The sequence below is a fragment of the Canis lupus genome, chromosome 16 (assembly GCF_048164855.1).
Source record: "Canis lupus baileyi chromosome 16, mCanLup2.hap1, whole genome shotgun sequence".
Classification (NCBI taxonomy): domain Eukaryota; kingdom Metazoa; phylum Chordata; class Mammalia; order Carnivora; family Canidae; genus Canis; species Canis lupus.
Window position 1 is genome coordinate 51,454,266 of NC_132853.1, and position 27,240 is coordinate 51,481,505.

The following is a 27,240-nucleotide window of genomic DNA, read 5'->3' on the forward strand; positions in this document are numbered from 1 at the left end:
GAAGCAGAAGGGTGAAAAGGCTAAAAGGCCCTAACTGGGCAAGCAGCAGCTGGCAAAGAGAAGCAGGGCTAAGGGATTAAAACATCAAAGGCCTTGCTACAAAGTCCGAGGCAAAAGGTCAGCTGTGACAAGACGTGCACAACAAGCCCCTGAGTAAACCGCCCGCGGCTCCGCACTCGGTCGAGGTACACCCCGAGGTACACCCTCGCGAGACCCGCAGCCCGCGCTCAAGATGGCGCCGCCGCCCCGCCCTCGTGTCCGCAGCCGCGGAGCCGGCGCATGCTCTGCGGGGAGGGGGCGCCGGGGGACGCGGCCGGGGGCGCGCGCGCGTGCGCGCGCGGCTTCACGGCGGCTGCGCGCCTGCGCGAGGGCGGGCGACGGGCGCGCGCGCGCGCGGCGGGGGCGGGCTCTCCTGAGCGCCCAGCTGTAGCCGCCAAGCCGGACGTGTCCGCGAAGATGGCGGGCCGGGTGAGTGGCGGCCCCGGAGCTGCGGCTCGAGGCGAGGGCGCCGGGCTCGCGGGCGCTCGGAGGTCCCGACGGCCCGAGGGGGAGGGGGAGTGAGTCCGAGCAGATGGGGGGTCCGGGGGGGCGGCCAGCCAGAGGAGGGCTTGAGGGTGAGAAGGGGGAGCGGTGGCAGGGGATTAGCCTCAGAAACTCCATCCGCCCGAGGAAGCTCGAGGGGAGCTGCGCCCCTCACCACCCTGGGTCTCCTGGGTCTCCTCTGCTGCTCGCGTTCTGTCCCCCGGGGCTTGTTATCCGCGTCCCCCAAGCCAGCCGCAGGGTTGCGGCGGTCCCAGCCCCGTCGGACGGGCTCTGGGGGAGTCGCACCCCCCTAGCCAGAGCTTATTAGGTGCAGCCGCGGGGATAACTGCGGGGGATCCGTCGGCTGCGTGGGGGCGAGGGCTGTGGAAGGACCCTTAGGAACCCATTTCTGCTGCTTTAGAGTGTGAAAGGTCTTGGGAAAGGAAGGAGGAGGTGCAAATGACTTGTGGCGTTAGACCTGAGCCTGGCTGGGGGACCTGTCACCGTCGGAACAGGCAGGAGTGTCCTCAGCTTGGAGTGGGGATGCGTTTGGGGTGTCGCGTTTTGTTTTTGTGAATGACAGTCGCTTTGAATGTAGTAGGGTATATTGTAGTTTCAGGATTTTAAATTTCACTTCCTCCTTTAGCTTCTTAAAATCGCGGTGTAGTATGGGTTTGGCGAGGGCTGGTTCGGTGCGGTGCTGCAGTGTGCGTTGAGCTAAAAGCTCTCTCTGAGGGATGGATCTTGCCCAGAGATTACACTGGTCATAAACGTAGGGACATTAACTGCGTCACTAGGGGATAAGGATGTGCTTGGCCGATTTATTTATACTGGAAGACTTGAACAAGTTTGCATAAATTTATGCGTGCATGTGGATGTCCTATCTAAATGGCATTGAAAGTCGTGAAATTATGGAGTGAGAAGACACCTTAAAGGTCATTTAATTTGACCTCTTCCTCTTCCCCATAGCCTCTCCTTTAATCTATGGCTACTCTCTCTCTACTCATGTTTCAGAGTCTCTTTTTTCCCCCACCCAAGGAACCCCACTCCTATGTATTCACCTTTTCCCTCTTAACATACTTAATCTTCTTCCATTTTAAGAGAAACCCTCCCTCCACCTTCACAGCTGTCTCCTTTTCTCTTCCCATTTTTTCAGCTAGAAATTTTGATGGAGTTGTGTACATTTACTGTCTTCCATTTGCTTACCACCTATTCAGCCCACTGAGGTCTGATTGCTGGCCGTATCAGTCCACTGAAACGAGTTCCTAAACTTAATTGACATTTTTCTTTTTTTTTCTTTTAAGATTTCTTTTCTTTTATTTCTTTATTTTCTTTCTTTCTTTTTTTTTTCTTTTTGAGAGAGAGAGCCCGAGCACACGGGGGGGGGGGGGGGGCGCAGACGGAGAGAAGGGGTAGAAGGAGAGGAAGGCAGAGGGAGAGGGAGAAGCAGGCTCCTCCCTGAGCAGGGAGCCTGACCTGGGACCCGATCCCAGGACCCTGAGATCCTGACCCCAGCAGAAGGCAGACACTCAACCAGCTGAGCCACTCAAGCACCCTTAATTGACATTTTTCATTCTTTGAGTTGATGTCTCCACAGCATTTGACATTGACCATTTCATGAAAACGCTCTTCCCATGGCTTCTGTGCAGCCTTGCTTGTTTTCACTCCTACCTCTCTTTTGCAGACTCACCCTCCTCTACCCTGTTATTCAGTGCAGATATTCCTCAAGGCTCTCTTCTCTGTTTTCTCTTCAGGCAATCGCTTCTAAGCCTGTAGCTTCAATTACCATCCATATGCCAATGGTTCTCAATATTTTACTCCCAGTCCACACCTATCCTTTAAGTTCCAGATCAATGTCAGACTTCCTATGTAAAATCAAGGCACCTCAAACTCTACTGTTCACATCTAAACCCATGATCTTAGCCCACCTAATTAGTACTTTTCCTGTTTTCTATTTCAGTGAATGGCATCACCGTGCATCCACTTATATAGTCTGAAAACCAGTGTGGGTTGGAAAGGTGGTTGTGGTGGTGGTCATGGTCATCCTTTCTTCTTTTTTACCACATCCTCTGTCCCTCCAGTAAAATTCATCACTGAGTTCTGTTCCACCCAACTCCACCCCTTTGCAAAAAGGGTATTATTAGGGCTGAAGAATCTGGCTTGGGCATTGCTGCTTTTTTTTGGCGGTGGGGGGGGGAGGGCATTGCTGCTTTAAGCTATAACCAAATAATCCACTGAACTGGTCATGTGGGTTCTGTCATTTTAATATCCTCTTTTTTTTTTTAAAGATTCTTATTATTTATTTATGAGACATACACATACAGAGAGAGAGAGAGAGAGAATGAATGAGGCAGAGACATAGGCAGAGGGAGAAGCAGGCTTCTTGCAGGGAGCCTGATGCGGTACTCGATCCTGGATCCCTGGATCACCCCCTGAGCTGAAGGCAGATGCTCAACCACTGAGCCGCCCAGGAGTTCCTGTCATTTTAATATCCTAAAAAGTATCTTCAATCTGTCCACCTCTCTGTATCTTCATTTCCACCACATTTTCTCAAACTACCATAATTTGTGGTTTGGACTACTTCAGGAAGCTCACTAGAGGTCTCTTTACAGCATTTTCCACATTGATTGTTTCTTCCCATGCCTGTTGGCTGCTTAAACCCCTACCTCAATAGTATCGGGTTAATTTGGGGAGAAGATGAAATCCAAACTGGGCCTTTAAGGCCTTTTGTGGTTCTACTTCTGCTACTCTGTACTCACTGCCCTACTCTCTGTGCTCAGGTTATATAAGCCATTCAGTTCCTTGAACTTTAGTAGTTTCTCTTACCACAAGGTCTTTGCATGTGCTGTTTCCCTTCTTTGTGATGTTCTGTTCCTAACCATTTACCTCCTACTCATAGATCACTCATCTATTGAAGGGAAGCCTGTTCTGATCCCACATAAGTCATAATCCTTTGTTAAATGTTCTTGAAGAGCTGTATTCCTTTCCTTAGAGATTTATTTGTTATTTTAAATTTATCCGTGTGGTTATTTGCCTTGATCATTTATCTTCCATGAAAGAAGAGACCATGTTCATTTCCTCATTATCATCACTGGTGCTTTGCATATTGCCTAGGATCTAAGTACCCAGTACATTTTTGTTTAAAATGAAGCTAATTTAATCTCTGAATACTGTAGCAGTAGAAGGTGCATCACTATTAAAGCTAGCCCAATTTAGTGTCATATTAGAAAGGTCTTTTTTATGTGGAGTACCATGTAATTTTTAGCTGTTTAGAGCTATATATATTTTTTAAAGATTTTATTTATTTATTCATGAGAGACACAGAGAGGAGAGAAAGAGAGAGGCAGAGACACAGGCAGAGGGAAAAGCAGGCTCCATGCAGGGAGCCCGATGTGGGACTCCATCCCGGGTCTCCAGGATCACGCCCTGGGCTGCAGGCGGCGCTAAACCGTTGAGCCACCCGGGCTGCCCTGTTTAGAGCTGTATTGAACTAGACACAGTTCCTTTTCTGTATGATAGGTCCTCATATATTTGAAGACAGGTTACATATTCTCTCAGATTTTCTCTTTTGCAATTTAAACATTCCCAATTTGTCTAACATTCTGTATTCCAAACCCTTTATCATTTAGGTTACCTTATTTTGGAAAAGCTGTTTGCCAATATTTCTTCTAAAATGTGTCCCCAGTGGAACACCGTGATTAGTGAAGGATATGCTGAACACTTGTTCTCTTGAGCTAGACATTACCATTATTAATACAGGGTAAAGTTGTATTCTCTTTTTTTCCTGCAGTAAATCACATTCTTGGCTCATAATGAGCTTATAGTCAATTAAAACTCTTGTATTCTTTTAAAATTGGCTCCCCCACCCCATTCTATGTATTGTGCATTTTTATTTATTTATTTATTTTTTATTTATTTTTTTATTATTATTATTTTATTTATTTATTTGTGATAGTCACAGAGAGAGAAAGAGAGAGGCAGAGACACAGGCAGAGGGAGAAGCAGGCTCCATGCACCGGGAGCCCGATGTGGGATTCGATCCCGGGTCTCCAGGATCGCGCCCTGGGCCAAAGGCAGGTGCTAAACCGCTGAGCCACCCAGGGATCCCTGTATTGTGCATTTTTAAAGTTAAATCTAAGTGTAAAACCCTATATTTATCTCCTTTACAATTTTTTTTTTTTTTTTTAAGGTCAGGGCCTATCTGCTACTTGTTCAAGGTCTTCTTAATTCTCAATTCTTTCATGTTATACAACCTGGTAGTGCTGTCTGCTGGTTTTGTTTTCTCCTGTAGGTTTAAAATTATGACTTCTGTGTCTACATTCAAGTTATTGATCAAAAGGAGATAAAATGGATCAGAAATAGCCCTTGATCATGCTAATGGGGACCTTCCTCTAGACTGATACACATCAGTATACTTTGGGTACCATTACTTAAATACAAACATATCTCATTTAATCTTGACAAAACCACCCTGCAAGCTAGGTAGTATTAATATTGTTTTATTCAGAGATAAGAGCTTGTTAATTTGCTAGGTTCACAACTAACTAGCAGTGTCAGGATATGAATTCCAGCTCATTTTGATACTATTACCTGCTTCACCAACTTAGTTACAAGGGTATAGAGAAGAGAAGATTTACCTTACCTAGAACTTTTAGAGGTTGCTGCCAAAGTTTAATTTTCAAAAACTACCTTCTGTTTTTTGGAAAATCTGAACACCTTTGGCCCGTCCCTGATTGTCCTATTTTTCCCGATAACTATAATTTCCTAGTAACTACTCACTAAAGTTTAACAAATAGAGTTAGCCTTGTTGTAATGCTTTTCCAATGAGTTCTGAATCCCTTTTTTGTGGGAGAAAAGCTATTTTGAATTATTGCTTTTGGTTAGTTTAATTTTGGCATTCTAATGTCTTGTATATGGTATTTATATTGTGTAATTGAAGGAGACTTTTTCATTGTGTCATTATATCACATGTATCATTGGTAGCATTTGTAACCTGTATATCTTGTCCTTTGCTTTTTCTGGGCAAAATAGATCATCGTGTTTAGTTCATCTGGGAAATTGGCTGAATAAAAAAAATGTGTGATATTATTCAGTAAATAACATCTACATCATGAGAATTTGATTAATTCCTAAAATATCTTTAAGGTTCTAATCTAAAAAGCAGAGAACCTGAAAGAAAATAATTTTTGTCATTCTCTTCTTTAGTGTATTTATTGTATAAGAAAATGGAATTGTAAGTTGGATACATTTTATAATAAATGATAAATTTATTTAAACTTACTTGATTACCTTTGGCCTTTCAAAAAGATTGAATTAGGTAATAAGTATTCTTGGCTGTCTTAAATTTTTGCTGGCAATAAAATAGATTCTATAGTTCTAATTCTTATGCTTACATTGAATACAGACTCTTATTTAGAAAAAACTCCACATACAGTTGGCTACCACTGCCCCAGGCTTCAACACTATCTATCTATCTATCTATCTATCTATCTATCTATCTATCTATCTATCAGAACTTTTATGCTAACAGCTTCTCTGGAATCCTAGAATCAGAAGTAGAGGAAAGAAAGAATCTGAAATACAGCCTTAATAGTTTAGGAGAGCTGACTCTAAGTATGGAGAAACTCTTTAATAAAGTTGCTCTCTTTGGTGTTGCTTTTTGGGCCCCTAAACCACCAGCACCATCTGGTTATCAAAAAGAAAAGAAGAAAGGCTTTCCATGTTGTATGAACTTTTTTGTACTCTATCATTTAAAATTACCAGAAATCTCAATTACTGGAGATTCAGCAGTCCTTTTCGAAAATATACATACAGTCATGCAAATAAAGACAATGGATTAGTTTCTTCATAAATTCTTATACCTAGCTGAGGTAATTTGTTGTGAAGAAATAGGAATAAGATGATATTAAATAGGAATCTAAGGGAGAGAACTCTCTTAGGAGTTGAATGAGATGTACAAAGATGTTAGAGGTCAAATTTACCTAATCTCACATTTTGATAAGGGCAGGCCAGTATATTTAGTATCAGTATATTGATGAAACTTTTTTTTTTTTTTATGATAGTCATACAGAGAGAGAGAGAGAGAGAGGCAGAGACACAGGCAGAGACACAGGCAGAGGGAGAAGCAGGCTCCATGCACCGGGAGCCCGACGTGGGATTCAATCCCAGGTCTCCAAGATCGCACCCTGGGCCAAAGGCAGGCGCCAAACCACTGCGCCACCCAGGGATCCCTGATGAAACTTTTGTAACCTAATCTAGAAACCTAGCCATTTATTTATTTAATTTGAAAGATTTTATTTGAGAGAGAGCAAGCACGTGCCTGCATGAACAAGAGTGGGGAAGGGCAGAAAGGGAGAGTGAAGGAGAGGGAGAAAGAATCTGAAGCAGATTCTTAGGAGCTGGAGGCCCGGCTCTATTCTACTACTGTGTGAGATCATGAGATCATGACCTGAGTGGAAACCAAGAGTCATGATGCTCAAACAACTAAGCCATCCATGCACCCCAATAAACTTAGCCATTTATAAGATTTTTGTGCGTAAATGACATCTTTACCAAATAATCAACCTTCAGGTAGTTTGGGGCACAGGTTGTGAATTGGGGATAGTTTATGTGTAATACCACTAGTCCAAACAGATAATACAGAATGTTTTGTAGTCTTGTTTCCTAAAATCAGAGGTCTGCTGTCCAAAGCATATCAACTTTCTGCAATCTTATATGCAGTAGTTATTGTTTTTGTATGTTACTTTACTGTAAATTTTATTTGCTTTTTAAAAAATATTTGAGACAGAGAGAGCACACACAAACAGGAGTGGCAGAGGGAGAGGGAGAAGCAGACTCCCCGCTGAGCAGAGCCTTGGGCTTGCTGGAGCTTGATCCTAGAATCCTGGCTGGGATCATGACCTGAGCTGAAGGCAGACACTTAACCAACTGAGCCACCCAAGCACCTCTTTAGTGGAGATATTAAAAAGTATCTTCAAATGCAAATACGTTTTAGAAAGTAAAATTGAACTCTTTGTAACACCGTTAAATAGCTTCTTTTTGAAACAAAAGGAATTTATGCTTAAAATGGATGTGTTCTTTTTTCAAGTATTTAAAACAAGGTGCAACAGTATAAGGTGAAACTATACTATTGTACTGTTGAAAATTCTTGAATTGGCAGAACAGTGTGAACCTTTGAAAACACTTGCATTGGCAATATACTAGACAGGTGCTATACTGCAATTCTTAAGGGTCCATACTCTAGGTATGGTATCTTAGGTAAAAATCTTTTAATGTGATCCTTGCTTACACTTCAGTATTAATACTCTTGAATGGGCTCTGAGGCCTACATTATGCTGTCTTCAGTTTCCTAGTGATTTAATGTCATAATTTCCAATCTATTTTTTTTTTTTTAATATTTCACTTATTTACTTGAGAGAGAAAGTGAGAGAGAGAGAAAAAAAAAAAAAGAGAATGAGGAGCGTTAGGGGCAGAGAAAGAAGCAGATTCCCCACCCAGCAGGGACTTGACCTGGGTCTGGATCTTGGCACTTCAGGATCATGACCTGAGCTAAAGGCAGATGTTCGACCGACTGAACCACCCAGGCACCCCTCCAACTTATTTTTTATGATGGAAACTATTCCTTACTTGACTATAATTATTTCTAGAAGCTCTATGCATTAAAACAAGTATAATTTATATATACTCTAAGAGATTTTAAGGATGGGGTGCCTAGTTGGCTCACTCAGAAGAGCATGCAACTCTTGATCTTGGGATTATGAGTTGAGTTGGGTATAGAGATTACTTAAAAAAAAAAAAAAAAGAAAAAAAGCCCAGCTCTGGTGGCTCAGCGGTTTAGCGCCGCCTTCAGCCCAGGACATGAGCCTGAAGACCGGAGATAGAGTCCCACGTCAGGCATCCCAAGTCCAGCTCCCTGCATGGAGCCTGCTTCTCCCTCTGCCTTGTGTGTGTGTGTGTGTCTCTCTCTGTCTCTCATGAATAAATAAATAAAATCTTAAAAAAAAAAAGAAATCTTAAAAAAAAAATTTCAAGCAAGTACAGCAAATAGCATAACATATATCCATATGCTTAGCACCCAGATTTAAGTGTTAACATATTGTGGTATTTGTTTCAGAACTTTAATTTTTAGAAATAAAACATTACAGATTCAATTGAATCTCTTTTGTATCTCCTTTTAAATATATTTTTTTAATTTTTATTTATTTATGATAGTCACAGAGAGAGAAAGAGAGGCAGAGACACAGGCAGAGAGAAGCAGGCTCCATGCACCGGGAGCCCGACGTGGGAATCGATCCTGGTTCTCCAGGATCGCGCCCTAGGCCAAAGGCAGGCGCCAAACCGCTGCGCCACCCAGGGATCCCTGTATCTCCTTTTGATTCCACTAACCTTTCCCAGAAATAACCACTATTCTAAAGTTAGTATAGATCCTTTTTTTCACGTTTATGTATCTTTGCGCTCATAGGTAATATACTGTTTTGTGTTTTTTAAAAATATATATACTGGTGTCATACTGTATATTTCCTTTTGCAAACTGCATTTTAAAAATTTAAAATGGCATTTGAAATTTAGCCATGTTGATATATAGAGAGCTAGTTAATTCTGTTTGATTACTAGGTAGTATCCTATTTTGTGAATATACCACAATTCTCTGTTTCCTTATCTGAGGATAATTTAAGTGGCTTCTAATTTTATTTTTTCTGGAGTACACATTCCTCTATATGTCTCTTTACGTATATATGTAAGAGTTTCTTTAGGATATATGTCTAAAATATGTATCCTGTTGCTACATAGAATTGGTGGGTGATGAGTTACCTTTGTCTTCACCTAGTTATACCAGTTTGTACTCTTGCCAGCAGTGTATGAGTGCCCGTTACACGTCTTTTCCAGCACTTAACATACAGACATTTTAGTTTTTACAATATGATATAATCTTATTGTTTAAGTTTGCATTTTTTCCCTAATTACTAGTGAGATTGAGCAATTTTTTTTATTGGTCATTGGGATTTCCTCTTCTGTGACTCACCTTTGTATATCCTTTGCCTGCTGTTACCTTTTGGCTGTTAGCATTTTTTTAAAAAATTGATTTGTATGGTTTTCCTTTTGAGGGGAGTAAGGTATGCTTTGGAATCTGGTTCTTATTTAGTTGTAAATAGCCTCTCCCAGACAGTGGTGATCTTTTCATGTTTACAGAGTTTTAGATTTAAATTTTATTATAGCTATAATTACTCACTTTACCTTTATGATTATTGTGTTTGGGTATTTTAAAAGAAATCTTTTTTTTAAGATTTTAAAATTTATTTTAGAGAGAGAGCAGGGGAAGGGCAGAGGGAAAGAAAAAGAGAGAATCCTGAAGCCGACTTCCCACTGATCTTGGAGCCTGACGGGCTCAGTCCCAGTACCCTAAGATCATGACCTGAGCCGACACCAAGAATGGGCTGTCCAATGGTCTGAGCCATGTAGATGCTGCAAAAGAAATCTTTACCTGTCTTCAAAAGGATTTTCTTCTAAAAGGTTTAAAATTTTGGTTTTTACATTTTGGTATTTAATTCATCTGGAATTTATTTTTGTGTTTGGTGTGAATTCGGAAGCTAATTTTGTTTTTTCCATATGTATAGCCAGTTGTCCCAATATCATTTATTGAGTCCATCCTTTTTCCCCACTGATTTTTAATGCTATCTCTGTTTTATAACCACCCAAGTCTGGACTCTTCTGTGGTTCATCTTTTGTTTGTCTATATATGTACCAATACCCCTGTCTTAATTAAGAGATGTAGGGGTGCCTGGGTGGTGCAATTAAGTGTCTGCCTTACACTCAGATCATGATCTCAGGGTCCTGGGATCAAGCCCCATGTCAGGCTCCCCACTTAGCAGAGAGTCTGCTTCTTACTCTCTCTCTCCCCTGTGCTCTGTCTCTCTGTCTCTCTCTCAAATAAATAAAATCTTTGAAAAAAAAGCTTTAATATTAAACATTATATGTTTTGTAGTAATTGTATTATTTATGTTATATATATTATATGATAGCTTTAAAATTATTCTTGCTGTATTCTGAAATTATTCTTGCTCCCTCATTTTTTTTTAATTTGGAATTTCTTGGCCCTTTTCCATATGAAAGTAATCTCTTCTTTTAAAAGATATCTTTATCTTTAAATTTAAATTTATCTTTATTGGGGTGCCTAACTGGCTTAGTCAGTAAAGCATGAGACTCAATCTCTGGGTCATGAATTCAAGCCTCATGTTAGGTGTAGAGATTACCTAAAAATAAAAAATCTTTAGGAAAAAAATTATCTTTATTGCTATTGATTTAACCTACATTTTTTCCTCATGCTTTACAAGGGCAGATAAAAGATAATTTCAATAAAATTTAGCTGAATTACTCTAAAAAGCTGATTTTCTTTTCCTTTTTTTTTTTTGACATTAGGCCAAATAGTACTAATAATTTATCACAACTTTGTGCTCTATAGATCTGAAATCAAATGAATTAGCACCAGCTGTTTATGAGTAATGCAGGGTATTTTGGTCCTTTGCTAAATTCAGAGTGAAGTGCTAAAGTTTTTACGTGTTTTGCACTAGCCATATAGATCTTTGGTAATGGAGAAAACGTGAAAATTGTTAAAGTAAGAAATAAGTTGTCATTTTTGAAACCCAATAATTCACTTATTTTTAAAATACCTAAATAATAAAGAGTGTCTTAGGGTTTTGCTGGTAGATTTTTAAGTATTGCAAAGTGTTTTTTGTGTTATATGCATATGAACAGACATTTTCTTACTTGGTTGACAAGTAACAAAAATAGCAATTATCACTGATTCTGGATCTTCCAAAGAACATCATTGTGGGGGAATTAAAAATATTTAGTTGTCCTAGTTACTTTTCTCCTAGAGAATAATATTGACATTTTGTGAGATGATAGAAGATGTGATTCTCACTGTTTAAAACAGGCCCGGTGTGGAGGTATTACTTAGTGAATGTTAAGTGAATGGATGAATGTTTATTTCTAAATACCTTAATAAATTATCATTTTGGACAATGTAGTTTGAATTTTAATGTTACATTCTTTGCCAGCCTATTGAATACTGTACCGCTGTTTATTCTGTTATTCAGATCATTAATAATGTGGCATAGATCTAAATTTAAATAGCTGCTGGATTTCATGTTAGTCTTTTTTCTCCATATGCGGATATTGAGTCTGATTACTGTTTTTTGTATATAAAGCCTCCCAATCACTTTACTACTTATCAAGCATCAAAATAAACTCAATTGTGTTTATCAGGTTAAATGATGAAATGGCCTTGGAGCATCATTGAAGCCTCTTTTTCATATTTCTGTTGTAGAAAGAAAGGAACGTATTGGTATTTCTGTTTTATGAAATTTATTTCTCTTTACTTAATACAGTGATTTTCCAAGTGGAATCTGCAGACCAGCTTCATGCCCAGTGTTTAAAAAATGTTTTTTAAAAACCACAATGAAGGGCAGCCCTGGTGGCTCAGCGGTTTAGTGTTGCCTTCAGCCCAGGGCATGATCCTGGAGACCTGGGATCGAGTCCCACGTTGGGCTCCCTGCAATGGAGCCTGCTTCTCCCTCTGCCTATGTCTCTGCCTCTCTCTCTCTCTGCACCTCTCATGAATAAATAAATAAAATCTTAAAAAAAAAACAACAACAACCAACAATGAGGTACCACTTCAGACCCAGTTTGGCCATTCTTCAAAAAGTTAAACAGAGGGCAGCCCTGGTGGCTCAGCGGTTTAACACCGCCTTCAGCCCAGGGCGTCATCCTGGAGACCCGGGATCGAGTCCCATGTCAAGCTCCCTGCATGAAGCCTGCTTCTCCCTCTGTCTGTGTCTCTGCCTTTCTCTCTCTCTGTGTTTCTCATGAATAAATAAATAAAATCTTAAAAAAAAAAGTTAAACAATGACTCAGTAATTTTACTCCTAGGTATATAACCAAGTGAGTTGAAAGTATATACTTATATATATAAACTTGTTACATGGATGTTCATAGCATTATTTATAATTGCCAAAAAGTAGAAATAACCCAGTGTCTATCAGCTGCTGAATAGATAAATAAATGTGGTCTGTTCATACAGTGTGAATGAATGATCTAGTCACATGCTACGATATAGAAAATCTTGATGACATTATGCCTAGTGAAAGAAGACAGTCACACAAAGTTGACAGATTTTATTGTTATATGAAATGTCCAGAATAGGAAAATCCATAGAGACTGTTAAACTAGTGGTTATCAGAAGGTAAAGAGTGGGGAGAATTAGGACTATTAATTGTACTTAATTTCTTTTTGGAGTTTTCTGGAAATTATATGGAGTTAATGGTGATGATTGCACAACATACTGAATATAGTACAAACCACTGAAGTGCACACTTTAAAAATGAATTGTATGTTATATGAAATTCTCTTAGTCTATTTGGGCTGCTACAATAAAATACCAGAGACTGGGTAACTTTATTTTTTTATTTTTATTTATTTTTATTTTTATTTTATTTTATTTATTTATGATAGGCACACAGTCAGAGAGAGAGAGGCAGAGACATAGGCAGAGGGAGAAGCAGGCTCCATGCACCGGGAGCCCGACGTGGGATTTGATCCCGGTTCTCCAGGATCGCACCCTGGGCCAAAGACAGGCGCTAAACCGCTGCGCCAGCCAGGGATCCCACTGGGTAACTTTAAACAACAGAAATTTATTTCTCACAGTTGTGAAGGCTAGAAGTCCAAGATTGGGTTGTCAACATGGTTGAAGTTAAACAATGGAATATTGTGATCCTTGAAGGTGATGAAATGAAACTGTATTATGTGCTTGAATTATATTGAAGGTACCTATAGGAATGAAAATATGCAATCTTCAGCTTATTCACCTTAAAATTAGAATTTTTTTCTCTTTTAAGTATGCAGTATTCAGAATGAATCACGTTAAAAAATTATTTAGCGAGAAGTAATTTTCTTGCATTGTGAGAAACTAAAGCAGTAGCTAGAGTGAGGTAGTTACAGTTGACCTTTAAAGGACAAGGGGGTTAGGGACATTGACTCCCTGTGCAGTTGAAATTCCACTTAGAGAGGATGCCTGGGTGGCTTAGTGGTTGAGCATCTGCCTTTGGCTTAGGATGTGATCCCAGGGTTCTGGGATTGAGTTCTGCATTGGGCTCCCCACAGGGAGTCTGCTTCTCCCTCTGCCTATGTCTCTGCTTCTCTCATGAATAAATAAATAAAATCTTAAAAAATTTTTTGACTCCCCAAAATCTTAACTACTAATATTCTACAGCTACCAGAAGCCTTATTGATAAATGGTTGAATAACACTTACTTTGTGTGCTGTATGTATTATATACTATATTTTTAACAATGAATTAAGCTGGAGAAAAAATGTGAAGAGAATCATAAGGGCGGCACCTAGCTGGCTCAGTTGGTAGCATGTGACTCTAGAGGTTGTGAATTTGAGCCTCATGTTGGGCAAAGAGTTTATTTGATTAAAACAAATATGTGTGTGTGTGTGTGTGTATATATATATATGTATATATATATATGGAAAATACATTTATTTTTTTTGGAAAATATATTTATTATACTGTAATATATTTATCAAAAAAAAGCTGCATAGAAGTGGAGTTCAAATCCATGTAGTTCAAGGGGTCAACTGTAATACTGGATTTTGATAATAAAGAATTGTGAGCTGGAATGCTTACAGGAATGTAAAGCTCTTAAATAGTGCCTAGCACTTAATAAATCTCCCAAAACATACTATCTATTGTTATTAACACTCCTCCCTCACCACCACCAGATGGATAGTTAGTTGTCTCAACACCATTACTGAATAATTTCCTCCACTGATTCCCAGTCTTGTATATTAAGTTCTTCTGTATATCTGTTCTTTTTTTTTTTTTAAGATTTATTTATTTATTCACGTGAGACAGGGAGGCAGAGACATAGGCAGAGGGAGAAGCAGGCTCCTCGCAGGAAGCCCAATGTGGGACTTGATCCCAGATCCTGGGATCACGCCCTGAGCCAAAGGCAGATGCCCAACCGCTGAGCCACCCAGGCGTCCTTGTGTATCTGTTCTTATTTCTGGGTTGGTGGTTTTACTCCATTGAACTGTTTGTTTTTGCGCAATACCATCTTGTTTTAATTACTGTGCATAGCATGTTTTGATATCTAGTAGGGCCATTTCCCCTTATTCTTCCTAAAAGTTTTCTTGGCTAGTTTAATAAATTAAAACATTCCCTCCCATTTCCTCTACTATATTTTACTTGGCAGTTACAGTTTAGATTGAATATATGAATGACCCATTGGGATTCTGCTTATAATTACATTACATTTATAGGTTAATTTGGAGTTGATGATATCCTTACAATATTGAGTCATTGCATACAATAACATCATATTTCTTTACATTTATTTGGGTATTCTTTTATGTATTTGCATTGGTTTTCTTCATGAGGGTCTTATGCATTTTTGCTAAACTTTTCTGGTACTTTAAAGATTTTTTAAAAATTTTATTAATTTATTCATGAGAGACACAGAGAGAAAGGCAGAGATATAAGCAGAGGCAGATGCAGGGCTCCAATCCTAGGACCCCGGGATCGTGACCTGAGCCAAAGGCAGACCACTCAACCACTGTGTGCCCACCCAGGTGTCCCAAACAGTTTTTGTTTCTGTTGTACTTGGAACCTTGTTGTCTATTTCCTATTTATAGCACTTTTTGGTTGTATGTATTTATCTGCTTAGAAAGGCATTAATTTTCTTCAACTCTGTAGATATATCTCCAAAAGTTTTAAAATTCAACAAATATTTATTGAGTCTCTGTCATGTGCTAGATATCGTTACAGGTACTTCTCCAAATTCTTAAGTAATTTTTAAGACATTGACGAACTTTCCCAAAGTAATGCAGTCTTGGAGAGGAAATTATTTATTCACAGTGCCAAAGACTCAGTTAACTGACTATGATTTAGTGCTCATTTAGATACTGTCATTGGTTAACCTGCCCAATATAAATAAATCTTTAACTTTATATTTATCAAATGGTTCTGTTTCAAACCATATTTTACAGCTTCTTACTGAGTTTGCTAGAAGTGCTCTTATTTACAGAAATCCTTGTCACACTGTTATCAAAGAAAATTAGATTTAACCAACATTATTTTATTATGAAGAAAACACAAAGGATGAGACAGTGTCTTACATGTCATGCATAATGACAACGACCTTTATTAAGCATGTTCTTTGAGTTATTTTCCTAATGTGCATGTTCATAACTGTCTATACAGAAGCAGACAGAGGTTTAAAATGAAATGCCATCAGTTAACTTTAAAGATTTATTTATTTATTTGAGAGAGGAAGAGCCTAAGTGAGAGTGAGCACGAGCAGGGGGAGGCACAGAGGGGGGAAGAGAGAGAGAGAGAGAGAATCTCAAGTAGACTCTTTGCTGAGTGTGGAGTCTAATGCAGGGCTGGATCTCATGGCCCTGAGACTATGACTTAAGCCAGAATCAAGAGTTGGACGCTTAACTGACTGAGCCACCCAGGCACCTCACCATCAATGAACTTTATTTATTTTTTTAAAAAAATTTTATTTATTTATTCATGACAGACACAGAGAGAGAGAGGCAGAGACACAGGCAGAGGGAGAAGCAGGCTCCATGCAGGGAACCTGACGTGGGACTCAATCCTGGGTCTCCAGGATCAGGCCCTAGGCTGAAGGCGGTGCTAAACCGCTCAGCCACTGGGGCTACTCCATCAATGAACTTTAAAACAAAAATTTTAATTTGGTAAAATTGGAAAATGCAGGAAAAAAAGATGAAATGAAATCACTCATAGTTCCGTTATCCAGTCATAGTTGTTTTTTTTTTTTTTTTAAAGATTTTATTTATTTATTCATGATAGTCACAGAGAGAGAGAGAGAGGCAGAGACACAGGCAGAGGGAGAAGCAGGCTCCATGCACCGGGAGCCCGATGTGGGATTCGATCCCGGGTCTCCAGGATCGCGCCCTGGGCCAAAGGCAGGCGCCAAACCGCTGCACCACCCAGGGATCCCCCCATAGTTGTTTTTTATATTTTGGTGCATTTCCATTAAGTTGATTTGCTATACTTTTTATATAATATCCAGTGAACTCTTATGTTGCATTTGGTTTCTTTTCCTCATTATTATGTTTTTTAAAAATTTTTAATTTATTTATTTATGATAGCCACACACACAGAGAGAGAGAGAGAGGCAGAGACCCAGGCAGAGGGAGAAGCAGGCTCCATGCACTGGGAGCCCGATGTGGGATTCGATCCTGGGTCTCCAGGATCGCACCCTGGGCCAAAGGCAGGCACCAAACCGCTGCGCCACCCAGGGATCCCGTCATTATTATGTTTTTGAAGTTTATGTCTATAGTTTCTTTTTAATTTCTGGTTAGTATTCCATTGTATGGCTGTACTACAATTTGTTTATCCGTTCATGTGTTGGTAGGCACTTGTGTTGCTTTCTACTTTTTGTCTATTATGAATAAAGCTTCTGTGAGCATCTGTGTACGAATGTAGCTATATGCTTTCATCTGAATAAAAAGCTAAGTATAGACTTCCTGGATCACGTTAACTTTATAAGAAACTATATTATGTTTTTGCCAGCATTTAAATATTATCAGCCTTTTACATTTTTCTCTGGGGTTCCCCCACAAAAAACCAAAATGGGAACTTGCTTTTTTCTTTTTCAATGTAAATCTGTAAAGGAATTTTAAGGCCCTTAGGGATGTCAGGAGATTCATTTATGTGAATAGTTATTGGTCTGAAATGGATAAGGTGAAAGTATCCCTACAGGCTCTTTGAGAGATAATTTTAGGACATACAAGTTTAATTTATTTCTATCCCATCCTGTGTAGGCTCATGTGACTTCAGAATTTTAATAGAAATTATTAGAGGAGTTTATAGCACAGAGTGATTCCATAGGACTGAAGACAGGTATTACTGATGGACTTTCTCACATTATTCTAGATGAGCCCTGTCCAATGAAACTTTCCACAGTGATAGCTACTAACTGCATGTGGCACTTGAAAGGTGGCTAGTGAAACTAACGGATGAAATTTTTAATTGTGTCTAATTTTCATTTTAATAGCCATATCTGTCTAGTGGTTACTCTAGATTTGATCTAGACCAGTGCAGTTCTAAAATGTTATTTTCCAGCAAAGATCATCTGACAAGAAATAATTCAATGAGACTTGTCAGTGAAGCTGGCTCTGGGCAAGTTCATGTTCTCCGTCCTACTTCCCTTTCCTGTGGGGGATTTGTGTGTCTCTAGAGAGTTGTAACCAAGGTCTCAAGCACTTCAGAGGAAGAACCCATGGATTCATGAGTGTTGCAATTAGGGTAGGGGCAGTTATTTGGTGATGAGCTCTTCTAGTTAGGTATTACACTCTTTTTTTTTTTTTTCTTTTTCTTTTGCCCTATTAAATTGTTTGGTAAACAATATAACATATATTTTAATACTCTAGTTCTTAAAGTAGACCTTTGGACAGAAGTATGCTATTTAAATTTGAAAACCATATAACATTGCCCAGAGAAATTCTGGTTCAATCCTTCCAATTTTTTTTTTGATGAAGAGGAGCAAATTCTTTCTGCATTTTTAACAGCTTTCAAGTAATGATATAATTACTTCTGCTAAAGTTTCCATTAAAGATTTATCGAGATTTCTGTTCTTTTGAGGTAGCGATGAATTGTTAATTTCTTACATTTCAAATTGTTAGTGAAAACATTTTATAGCCTTTAGATGGTTAAATGTTCTAGGAACCCAGATAACTGAACTTATATAATATTGCTTACCAGTGTAGTATTTTCATTTCATAATAGCTGCATGGTTGTAGAAGCTGAGTTTTTATTATTGTTTCCTAGAGGCAAGGTCAGTTTTAGAAAAATTGTGGAATTTTCCCTTGCCATTACTGTGGTAAATAAACAGCTACTATTTATAGGAATTGATATTTTGATGAGAAGATGAGATACCCTGCTTGGCTTATAATAAAAACACAGATGCTTTTAGATTCCAGTAGGGAGGCCTTTTACAGCATCTGTTTTAGTTGGCTAGTCAGAAGACTTCTACAGAGTTTTTCACCTTCTTTTGAAGGACAACAAGTTTACAAATGAAAAGCTTAACTTACCATTTTGTAAGCTTTTTTTTATATTACTTTGGCTATATCAGTTCTGTGTAATTTTGAACTGTTAGATAATTTATTTCATATCACCTCCCAAGTAACCTTGAAATGTGCTTTATGCACATGTCCTTTGAACTATTTATTCTGCAGTTAGGTTTGTATTGATCCATAAGTTCATTTATTCAGCAGATATTTGATGAACACTCGCTGTGTACCAAGCCCTATACTAGTCCTGGGGAACCCCAGATATAAGTAAGATATAGTCTTAGTCCTTGAAAAGCTTAAGGTGTTTTATGCCATGCAAACATGTAAACAGACAATAAAAATACAGTCAGGAGCTTTCATTTGAGGTTTATTGTATCAGTTTACTGGAGAGGGAAATGTGTCTAGGAAGGTCTTCTAGAAAAAGTAATGTCTTGAGCTGAGAATTGTTTAAATGATTAGGAGTTAGCTAGGCAAGAGGCTCAGCATTCGGGGAGAGAGAAGAATATACAAAGAAGAAGCTTATAGGTGAGAGAGACCCCAGGATGGGTGGGAAATTTAAGTTTGGTACACTTTTGTCAGATGGTATTCAAACTAACCATACTATCTCATTTATAGTGCAGACTTATGATTCAGACTTTATTTACTTCATGTTCTAAATAAGTGATTTCCAAGCATTTTATGAATCCCATAAGTAAAACATGTTTTTGGTCATGTATCTCCAAAATATCTACATATTTATTTGTAAGTGACATACTAATAGTTTATATGCATAGTAAAACATATACAAAATGAGATTAAAAGGATGAACTAAAGATGAAAAATATTCTTTTTATTTTATTAAAAATATAAAAATCAAAATTCTGTTTCACTATTTTTTATAATCTTGTCTTAATATTTTGTGAGATAACAATTTTGAGGTCTGTTTTCTAAATGTAGGTAATTTTGATGCTTGGATTATTTGCAAATCCTTTTTTTTTTTTTTTTTTTAAGATTTATTTATTTATTTATTTATCATAGAGAGAGAGAGAAAGAGAGAGAGAGAGGCAGAGACACAGGAGGAGGGAGAAGCAGGCTTCATGCCGGGAGCCCGACGTGGGACTCGATCCCGGGACTCCAGGATTGCGCCCTGGGCCAAAGGCAGGCGCTAAACCGCTGAGCCACCCAGGGATCCCCAATTATTTGCAAATCCTTCTGTTGCACACAGCCCACTTTAGGAATCACTGCTCTAACTGGGATAACTATATTGAAACTAGTCTTTTAGTTAAAATCAAAGCAAAAGGTAATTTTTGCTCTGTACATTTGTATTTGGGAGGCAAATTTAAGAAGAATCAGCTTTGGCTTGAGGTTTAAAGAATTGAGTACTTTAGTCAAAAACTGCATGTCATGACTACAAAGGTCGTATTTCACTAACTTGGAAACCCTAGAGAATGGTGGAAGGGTTATCAGTTAAGTAGGTTATATGAAGGAATGTTTTGCTGGAAGCTCTTGTTTGAAAAAAATATACCCACTAATTATCTTTGTTGGGAGGTATTTGTAAGATGACTTTTCTTCATCCTTAGGAGCTGTGGCTCATACCATTTGGGATCTTCTCAAAAGATATTTTTTCATGATACACTTTATTAAAGTTAGCGAATTTACTTCATTGTATTTCAATCAGTCAGAATTTTTTTTTCTCTAGAAAAGATGGAAAACAAACGAAATAAGTTTGAGTGAAAAAAATTTATTGGTTCATACCAATCTTCAGTATTTGTCTCAAGGGCTTTAACTTGGTTGTCAGGTCTGTGTTTCAAAGTGTCTGTTTGTATCTCTGTTACCTTTGCTTTCTTGTAATAGTTTCACTCTCTTATAGAGCAGAAAGTCCTCCTGTATGCAGTAGTGAGGCAAGGGAAAGTGTCCTTCTGGCACATGTCTGTATAAAATCCACTGATGAAATAGAACTCTGTGATTGCCTGTGTACTGGGATTGGCAGGCCCGCAAAAGCGTATGGAATGGGGAGGGAACAGTTTCCCAAAGGAAGGGTTTGCTGTTACCACAGAAGAAGGAATGCAGGGAGTCAAAAACAATAGGTATTTATGGCAGGTGATGAGGAACAGAGGACAGGACACATAAACTTATTCTTTAAGGTTATGAAAGATGACCTAATTTTATTTTCCTAATCATTGATTTTTATAGACTATGCAAGCTGCAAGATGTCCTACAGATGAATTATCTTTAACCAACTGTGCAGTTGTGAATGAAAAGGATTTCCAGCCTGGCCAGTAAGTATCTAACTTTGTTTTCTCCTAACCCGCCAAGTGGTATTTTAGAAACTTCTAGAGAGCCTTATTTTTTAGAAAACTTGAGAATAATTTTTTCATTCTTCTTTCTGAGTTGGAAAATGGAAAAGATGAGAGTTATGTATTTTAGTTTTTACTGTGTTAAACTTTGGTTGATACATTTTTAAAATCATACATAGCTCTTTATATATAACTTTTATTTTTATCAACTTTCTTAGCAGTACTAAACGTACTGGCTATATGAATCATATATAGCATAGTCATTAGGTTTTTGGCTCTGCAGTCAGATTGAGTTTAAATTCTGACTCTGCCAGTTACAAACTAGGTGACCATGGATAATTTTTATCTACCATCTCTGTGCCTCTGTGTCCTAATCTGTGAAATGGGGATGATGGTAGTATCTTCTTCAGGATATTTGTACAGATTGACTTATATAAATAAAACATTTAAGACAGTGCCTAGCACATTAATAAGCCCTCAATAAATATCAGCTATTTTGATAATTAATAGACATAAAAATTGGAAGATGCACAAAAAGTATTTCTAAGTATTTATTTATAAATTTTTTGTTGTTGTTGTTGTCATTTATTTTAATTGACTGACATCACCCCTGCCAGAATTTCTAAAAATGCTGCTACCAAGTTCAGTGCCACCCATATACTTCTGAGGCTGGTAAAGGTAAGGAGATAAAAGAGCCCCACCAGAAAGCAGCTAGGGAAATAAGGAACAACAAGGGCGTATTTTTAACTGAGCCTTTTTTTTTTAAAGCTATCTTTGAAATATAGGAATTTTACAAAGTTAGAATTTTCAATTATCTGTAGTTTTCAGCTTCAGATTCAAGGGCCTGCACTATATGATTGCAGTAATATTGTTTCGTGTCCTAAAAATTCTATGATACTAAGTTTAACACGTAACTTTCTATGTATAAACTAGAGTATAGATAATCGGTGTGAGAATTTGTTTATGGAAATCTCTTACATTTGTCAAATGTTCACCGTACTTGTGGTAGAGTTACTTGAAATATAGCAGATAAAAGAACTTGTGTTCTAGTGGCAAAATGATATGTATAGAAATGTCAAGTATTAATATTTAAAAAGTCATAGCATTGTAAAAGATGGTTTTTTCTGTTTTGTTTTTTTTTTACAATTTTATTTGTTCATTTAAGAGAGAGTGCACACACAAGCAGGGAGAGAGACAGAGGGAGAGGGAGAAGCAGACTCTCCACTGAGCAGGGAACCCAATGTGGGGCTTGCTCCCAGGATACTGGGACCATGACTTGAGCCAAAGGATGACACTTAACTGAGCCACCCAGGCATCCCAAAGATGATTTTTTAAGATTTTATTTATCCATGAAAGACACACAGAGAGAGGCAGACACATAGGCAGAGGGAGAAACAGGCTCCATGCAGGAAGCCTGATGCGGGACTTGATCCCGGGTCTCCAGGATCACACCCTGGGCTGAAGGCGGCGCTAAACCGCTGAGCCACCTGGGCTGCCCTAAAAGATGATTTTAAAACAGATAGTGCTGTTTCAAGATAGGGTTTGATTTTATCACACACATGGTCCTTGGCAATTTCTTGTAAGCTATCATGAATAACTATATTTTATCTGTTTATGGGTAACTTCTGACCAGAGTGAATTAGCACAAAATGCTTTGAAATAGTAAATGTTGATATCTACATGAAAGCTGATATATTTTGTGACTAGTTTTAATTTTTATCATCTTTTTAATTTTATAGGTTGTTACTATTTCAACTATTATGAGAGCCTGCAGAGATTTAATGAGTAGTCCTAAAACTAACTTTTTTGGACTGGTATATCCTGGTTCTTGTATTTTTGGTTATCATCCTTTTATTCTATTTAGCATGTGACATAATTTTCAGTAGAGGAAATTCACCTAATTTTTACTCATATCAAGGACTCTAAATCATTGCCTTTAGTTTTATGTAAACTGGTGATACAATGATTTTGATATTTTGAATAGTATGTACTCTCTTAAACTTGATCCTGATTCTGCTTGATGTGTGCTTGACCTAAGGTTATGCCTGGAAAACATTTTGAATTGCTGACAGTTTTTAGAAATGAAATTTGTGGTTCTGTTCCTTTCGCACTCTCAAACACTCTGCCGTGTTTCCACTTGGTACTCCTCAAGCATCATGTTGGAAACTAATAGTGAAATTGATGTTTTTTATTTTCTTTTGACATGGAGTATTAACTGTGTTTCTGTCTTTTAGGCATGTGATTGTAAGGACCTCTCCCAACCACAGGTACACATTTACATTGAGGACCCATCCATCGGTGGTTCCAGGGAGCATTGCATTCAGCTTACCTCAGGTAACTCAGATGCTAATTTATTTTCTTTCATTTGCAGAAGTCCTGGAAAAATCAATTCATTTAAAGTAGGCGTCATCCTGTAACTATTGATTTGTATTGAAGAAAAAACGTCTAAGTATTTATATAAGGAATTTAAAGAACATTCTTTTTTGGAAGGGGATAGGAGCAGAGAGATTGGGAGAGAGAATCTTAAAGCAGGCTCCATGCCCAATGCTGAGCCCAATGAGAGACTTGATCTCACAACCCTGAGATCATAACCTGAGCTGAAATCAAGAGTTGGATACTTAACTAACTGAGCCACCCAGGCACCCTTAAAGATACATTCTTAATTGCCAGTTTTACTGTTTGCCTTTTATTGCCTTGATTTTTTTCCTAATTTTTAAAAATTCTGTGGTAATATCAGTTAGCTATTAGATAGTCTCAAGTTATTTTAATGTTAACTCACAAGGTAACAGAAAATATATACAAATAACATTTACTTGTAAAATTGACATCTAATGATAAAGATTTTTAAAATGCAATGAGGTGGGGTGCCTGGGTAGCTCAGTTGGTTGAGTGTCTGTCTTTGGATTGGGTCATGATCCCAGGGTCCTGGGATCAAGTTCCACGTCAGGTTCCTGGTTTGGGGGCAGGGAGGGGAGTCTGCTTCTCCCTCTGCCCCTCCCCCTGCTCTTGTCCCCCCAAATAAATAAATCTTGAAAAAAATTATTTAAAAAAATGTAGTGATGAATATGATGTGAGTAGTTGCTATCTCAAATTACAATGTTACTTCCTGGGCTTCCTAACAAGTAGAAGGATTATGATTACATTTTTATAACCGTTGCTGGATTCTATGGCAAGAAAACTGCCCAGCACTGTTGCAGGCACCTAATACAAAATTGAGAAGCATTGCAAGTACTAGTCTGTATCCTTTTCTTCCTTGTTGTCTTACTGGTGCTGCTGATCCCAGTCTTCATCAATGTAATGCAACCTCTACCTTCTAGTATGCTAATAAGCATTGATTTATTCCCCTGGAGGTTGAAGGAAAGAGATCAAACACTCTTTAGGGATCGATTAAAGATCTCTTGAAGTGGGGCAGCCTGGGTGGCTCAGCGGTTTAGCGCCACCTCCAGCCCAGGACGTGTTCCTGGAGACCTGGGATCTAGTCCCGCGTCGGGCTACCTGCATGGAGCCTGCTTCTCCCTCTGCCTGTGTCTCTGCCTCTCTCTCTCTCTCTCTCTCTCTCTCTCTCTCATGAATAAATAAATGAAATCTTAAAAAAAAAATCTCTTGAAGCCCTCAAAAATTATAGAAGATCTTTACTCACTATTCCCCTTTTCTCTGTTTGGATGCCTCTTTATATCAGGACTACTTTTCACATTTGTTCCTATACATCAAATGTTTGAGATATTTTAGAGTTTGCCAGATTTTGCGGAGCTGGGATTGTGGTGGTCAGAAAAGGAATTTCTAGTTGTTTTTTTCTTGTCTCTCTGCTTTTTAAAAAACGTTCCCTAATATTTACTGTAGGCAAAGTACTGTTCTAAGTACTCTTGCATATATTAGCTCATTTATTTATTTATTTATTTATTTTTTAAAATTTTTTAAATTTATTTATGGTAGTCACACAGAGAGAGAGAGAGAGGCAGAGACATAGGCAGAGGGAGAAGCAGGCTCCATGCACCGGGAGCCCGATGTGGGATTCGATCCCGGGTCTCCAGGATCGCGCCCTGGGCCAAAGGCAGGCGCCAAACCGCTGCGCCACCCAGGGATCCCATATTAGCTCATTTAATACCAAAAACAGCTCCATATGATAGATACTATTATTGTCATCCTTTGAGTCTGTCTTTGGGATTGAAGTACAGAACCTAATTGTGGCCGCTTTGTGATCCAAAGTCTGGACTTACCCAGCATGCTGCTAAGTCTCTCATTGGCTGGAAGTGAGATGGGCATGAAGGGCAGAGAGGTGGGAGAGGAGGTGCCTGTGATGAGGGAGCTAGAGGGGAAAGCAGGTGTTGCGCATATTCACAATGTAGCATCTTCACAATCCACCCCCAAATCTGCGTTGCTTGATGAGTAGACAGAATGTGGATTTTCAGCCAAAAATTATTTTTCTCACTGTTCTTTGAAGTGTTATCAGTAGTGACTAATTTTGAATCCATACCAAGCCAGTCCTGAATTCCTGCCTAAACACAATCTGGCCTGCCTCCGTACATTCTTGCTGTATAACCAGTCTGGACCTGGGAGATGCTAAAGTCTAGTTGCAAATGCCTGAAAATCCTTTGGCTAGTACAAAGAGTAATCAGGACCATTTAATGATTGGAATCCTGCTTGGGTTTCAGGCTAGATTAGCTGACCAGCTGTAATTTACTTTTCATGAACTGAATGTCTTTCTCTCTGAGATATTACACAAATAATAAAAGTAACCATAGTATATTTAGAATACTGAAATATTATCTGATACTATGAAGGCCTTCAGGAGCAGTTTAATGTGCAAAGGAGCATCTTCCTTGGTGATTCCCATTTTATTGTACAAAGGCAAGCTTTGTATGTTTTTAGGTAGATGTTCAGATATAAACTATAGCATGTAAATATGTTTCCTAGAGCCACTATAACAAAGTACCACAGAATGGGTGGCTTAAATTGATTCTCTTGCAGTTTGGGAGTCTAGAAGTCTGAAGTCAAGGTGTCAGCAAGACCATGCTCTGTGCAAAGGCCTTAGAGAAAAATCTGTTCCATGCTTAGCTTCTGGTGTTACCAACAATCCTTGATATTCCTTGACTGGTAGATATATCACTTCAATCTCTGCCAACATCATCACATGACTTTCTCCCCACGTGTCTGTCTCGTCTCTTTCTGTAAGGATACCATGTCATATTGGCTTATGGCCTACCCTAATTTGATATGACCTCATCTTAACTTGATTGCTTCTGCAAAGACCCTATTTCCAGATGTGTTGGTATTCATATGTGCCCGAGGCTAAGATTTCAGCGTATCTTTTTGTGGAACACAGTTCAACATACAATACTAAACCACATTTTAATCCTTGAATGTGTTCCTATTACTAAAATTCATGGAAATTCCTATTTTCTTTTCTCTAACTTTGACTGATTCAGTTTTAAGTGTCTTTTTTAAATTTTATTTTACAGCGAAAATGGGCTGGACTTTCTATTGGGCAAGAAATAGAAGGTAGGTATGTTTTTTAGCTACCTGATATAGATTTTTTTAATAATTTTCTTATGGTTGTGGATATGTGTAAAATTTTCTATTACTGGTTGTCAGGCCATTAAACATTGATCCTGTTTGTGTTACTGGTTAGATATATGAGAATTGAAAAGTTAAATAGTATGGTACTTACCTTTTGACTTGCTATTCTGCCTGAAAATTGCAATCTAATGGAGGGAAGAATATCCACTAACTTGTAGGTCACAGAATGGGTACAGGGTAAATAAGTGCTCAAATATTACCATTGGGAGCTCTATGTGAAAGTAGTCAGATAGACAGGAATGGATGAATTGATTAGAGACTGGAAAATCAGCCAGAGAAATATTTTTAGGCACGGGAGTTTTGAGCATGATTATGAAGTAGGGGGAAAGCATTACATAATAGAGATAAAGAAGAAAGGCTCTTAACATGAGAAATAATATCAGTAAAAGTCATTCATATGGGAGCAAGCAAATCATAGGCAGGGCTCAGGAAGTATGTTTGCCTGATTGAAAGGATTTACCTGAATGAGGTCTATTAAGTGATGGGAATATGCAGTTAGTGGAGGGCCTTAAAGTATATATGAAAATTTTGGATTTTATTCAAGGACAATTGAGAGCCCCTGAGAATTTTTTTTTTAAAGATTTTTATTTTATTTATTCATGAGAGACACAGAGAGAGAGGCAGAGACATAGGCAGAGGGAGAAGCAGGCTCCTTGCAGGGAGCCTGATGTGGGACTCGATCCCAGGACTCCAGGATCATGCCCTGAGCCAAAGGCAGATGCTCAACCGCTGAGCCACCCAGGCATCCCCCACTGAGGATTTT

At 38.5% G+C, this 27,240-nt stretch overlaps 1 protein-coding gene across 1 annotated transcript in view; it reads left to right on the plus strand.

The window, feature by feature from the left end:
• Nucleotides 1-348: 348 nt before the first annotated feature.
• NSF (N-ethylmaleimide sensitive factor, vesicle fusing ATPase) overlaps nt 349-27,240 on the plus strand; it is a 144,791-nt gene continuing 117,899 nt past the window's right edge. Inside the window, exons 1-4 of the mRNA XM_072781373.1 lie at nt 349-468; nt 20,797-20,882; nt 23,135-23,234; nt 26,360-26,399. Coding sequence (XP_072637474.1) covers nt 457-468; nt 20,797-20,882; nt 23,135-23,234; nt 26,360-26,399 — 238 coding nt within the window. The 5' untranslated portion in view covers nt 349-456. The remainder of the gene's footprint in view (nt 469-20,796; nt 20,883-23,134; nt 23,235-26,359; nt 26,400-27,240) is intronic.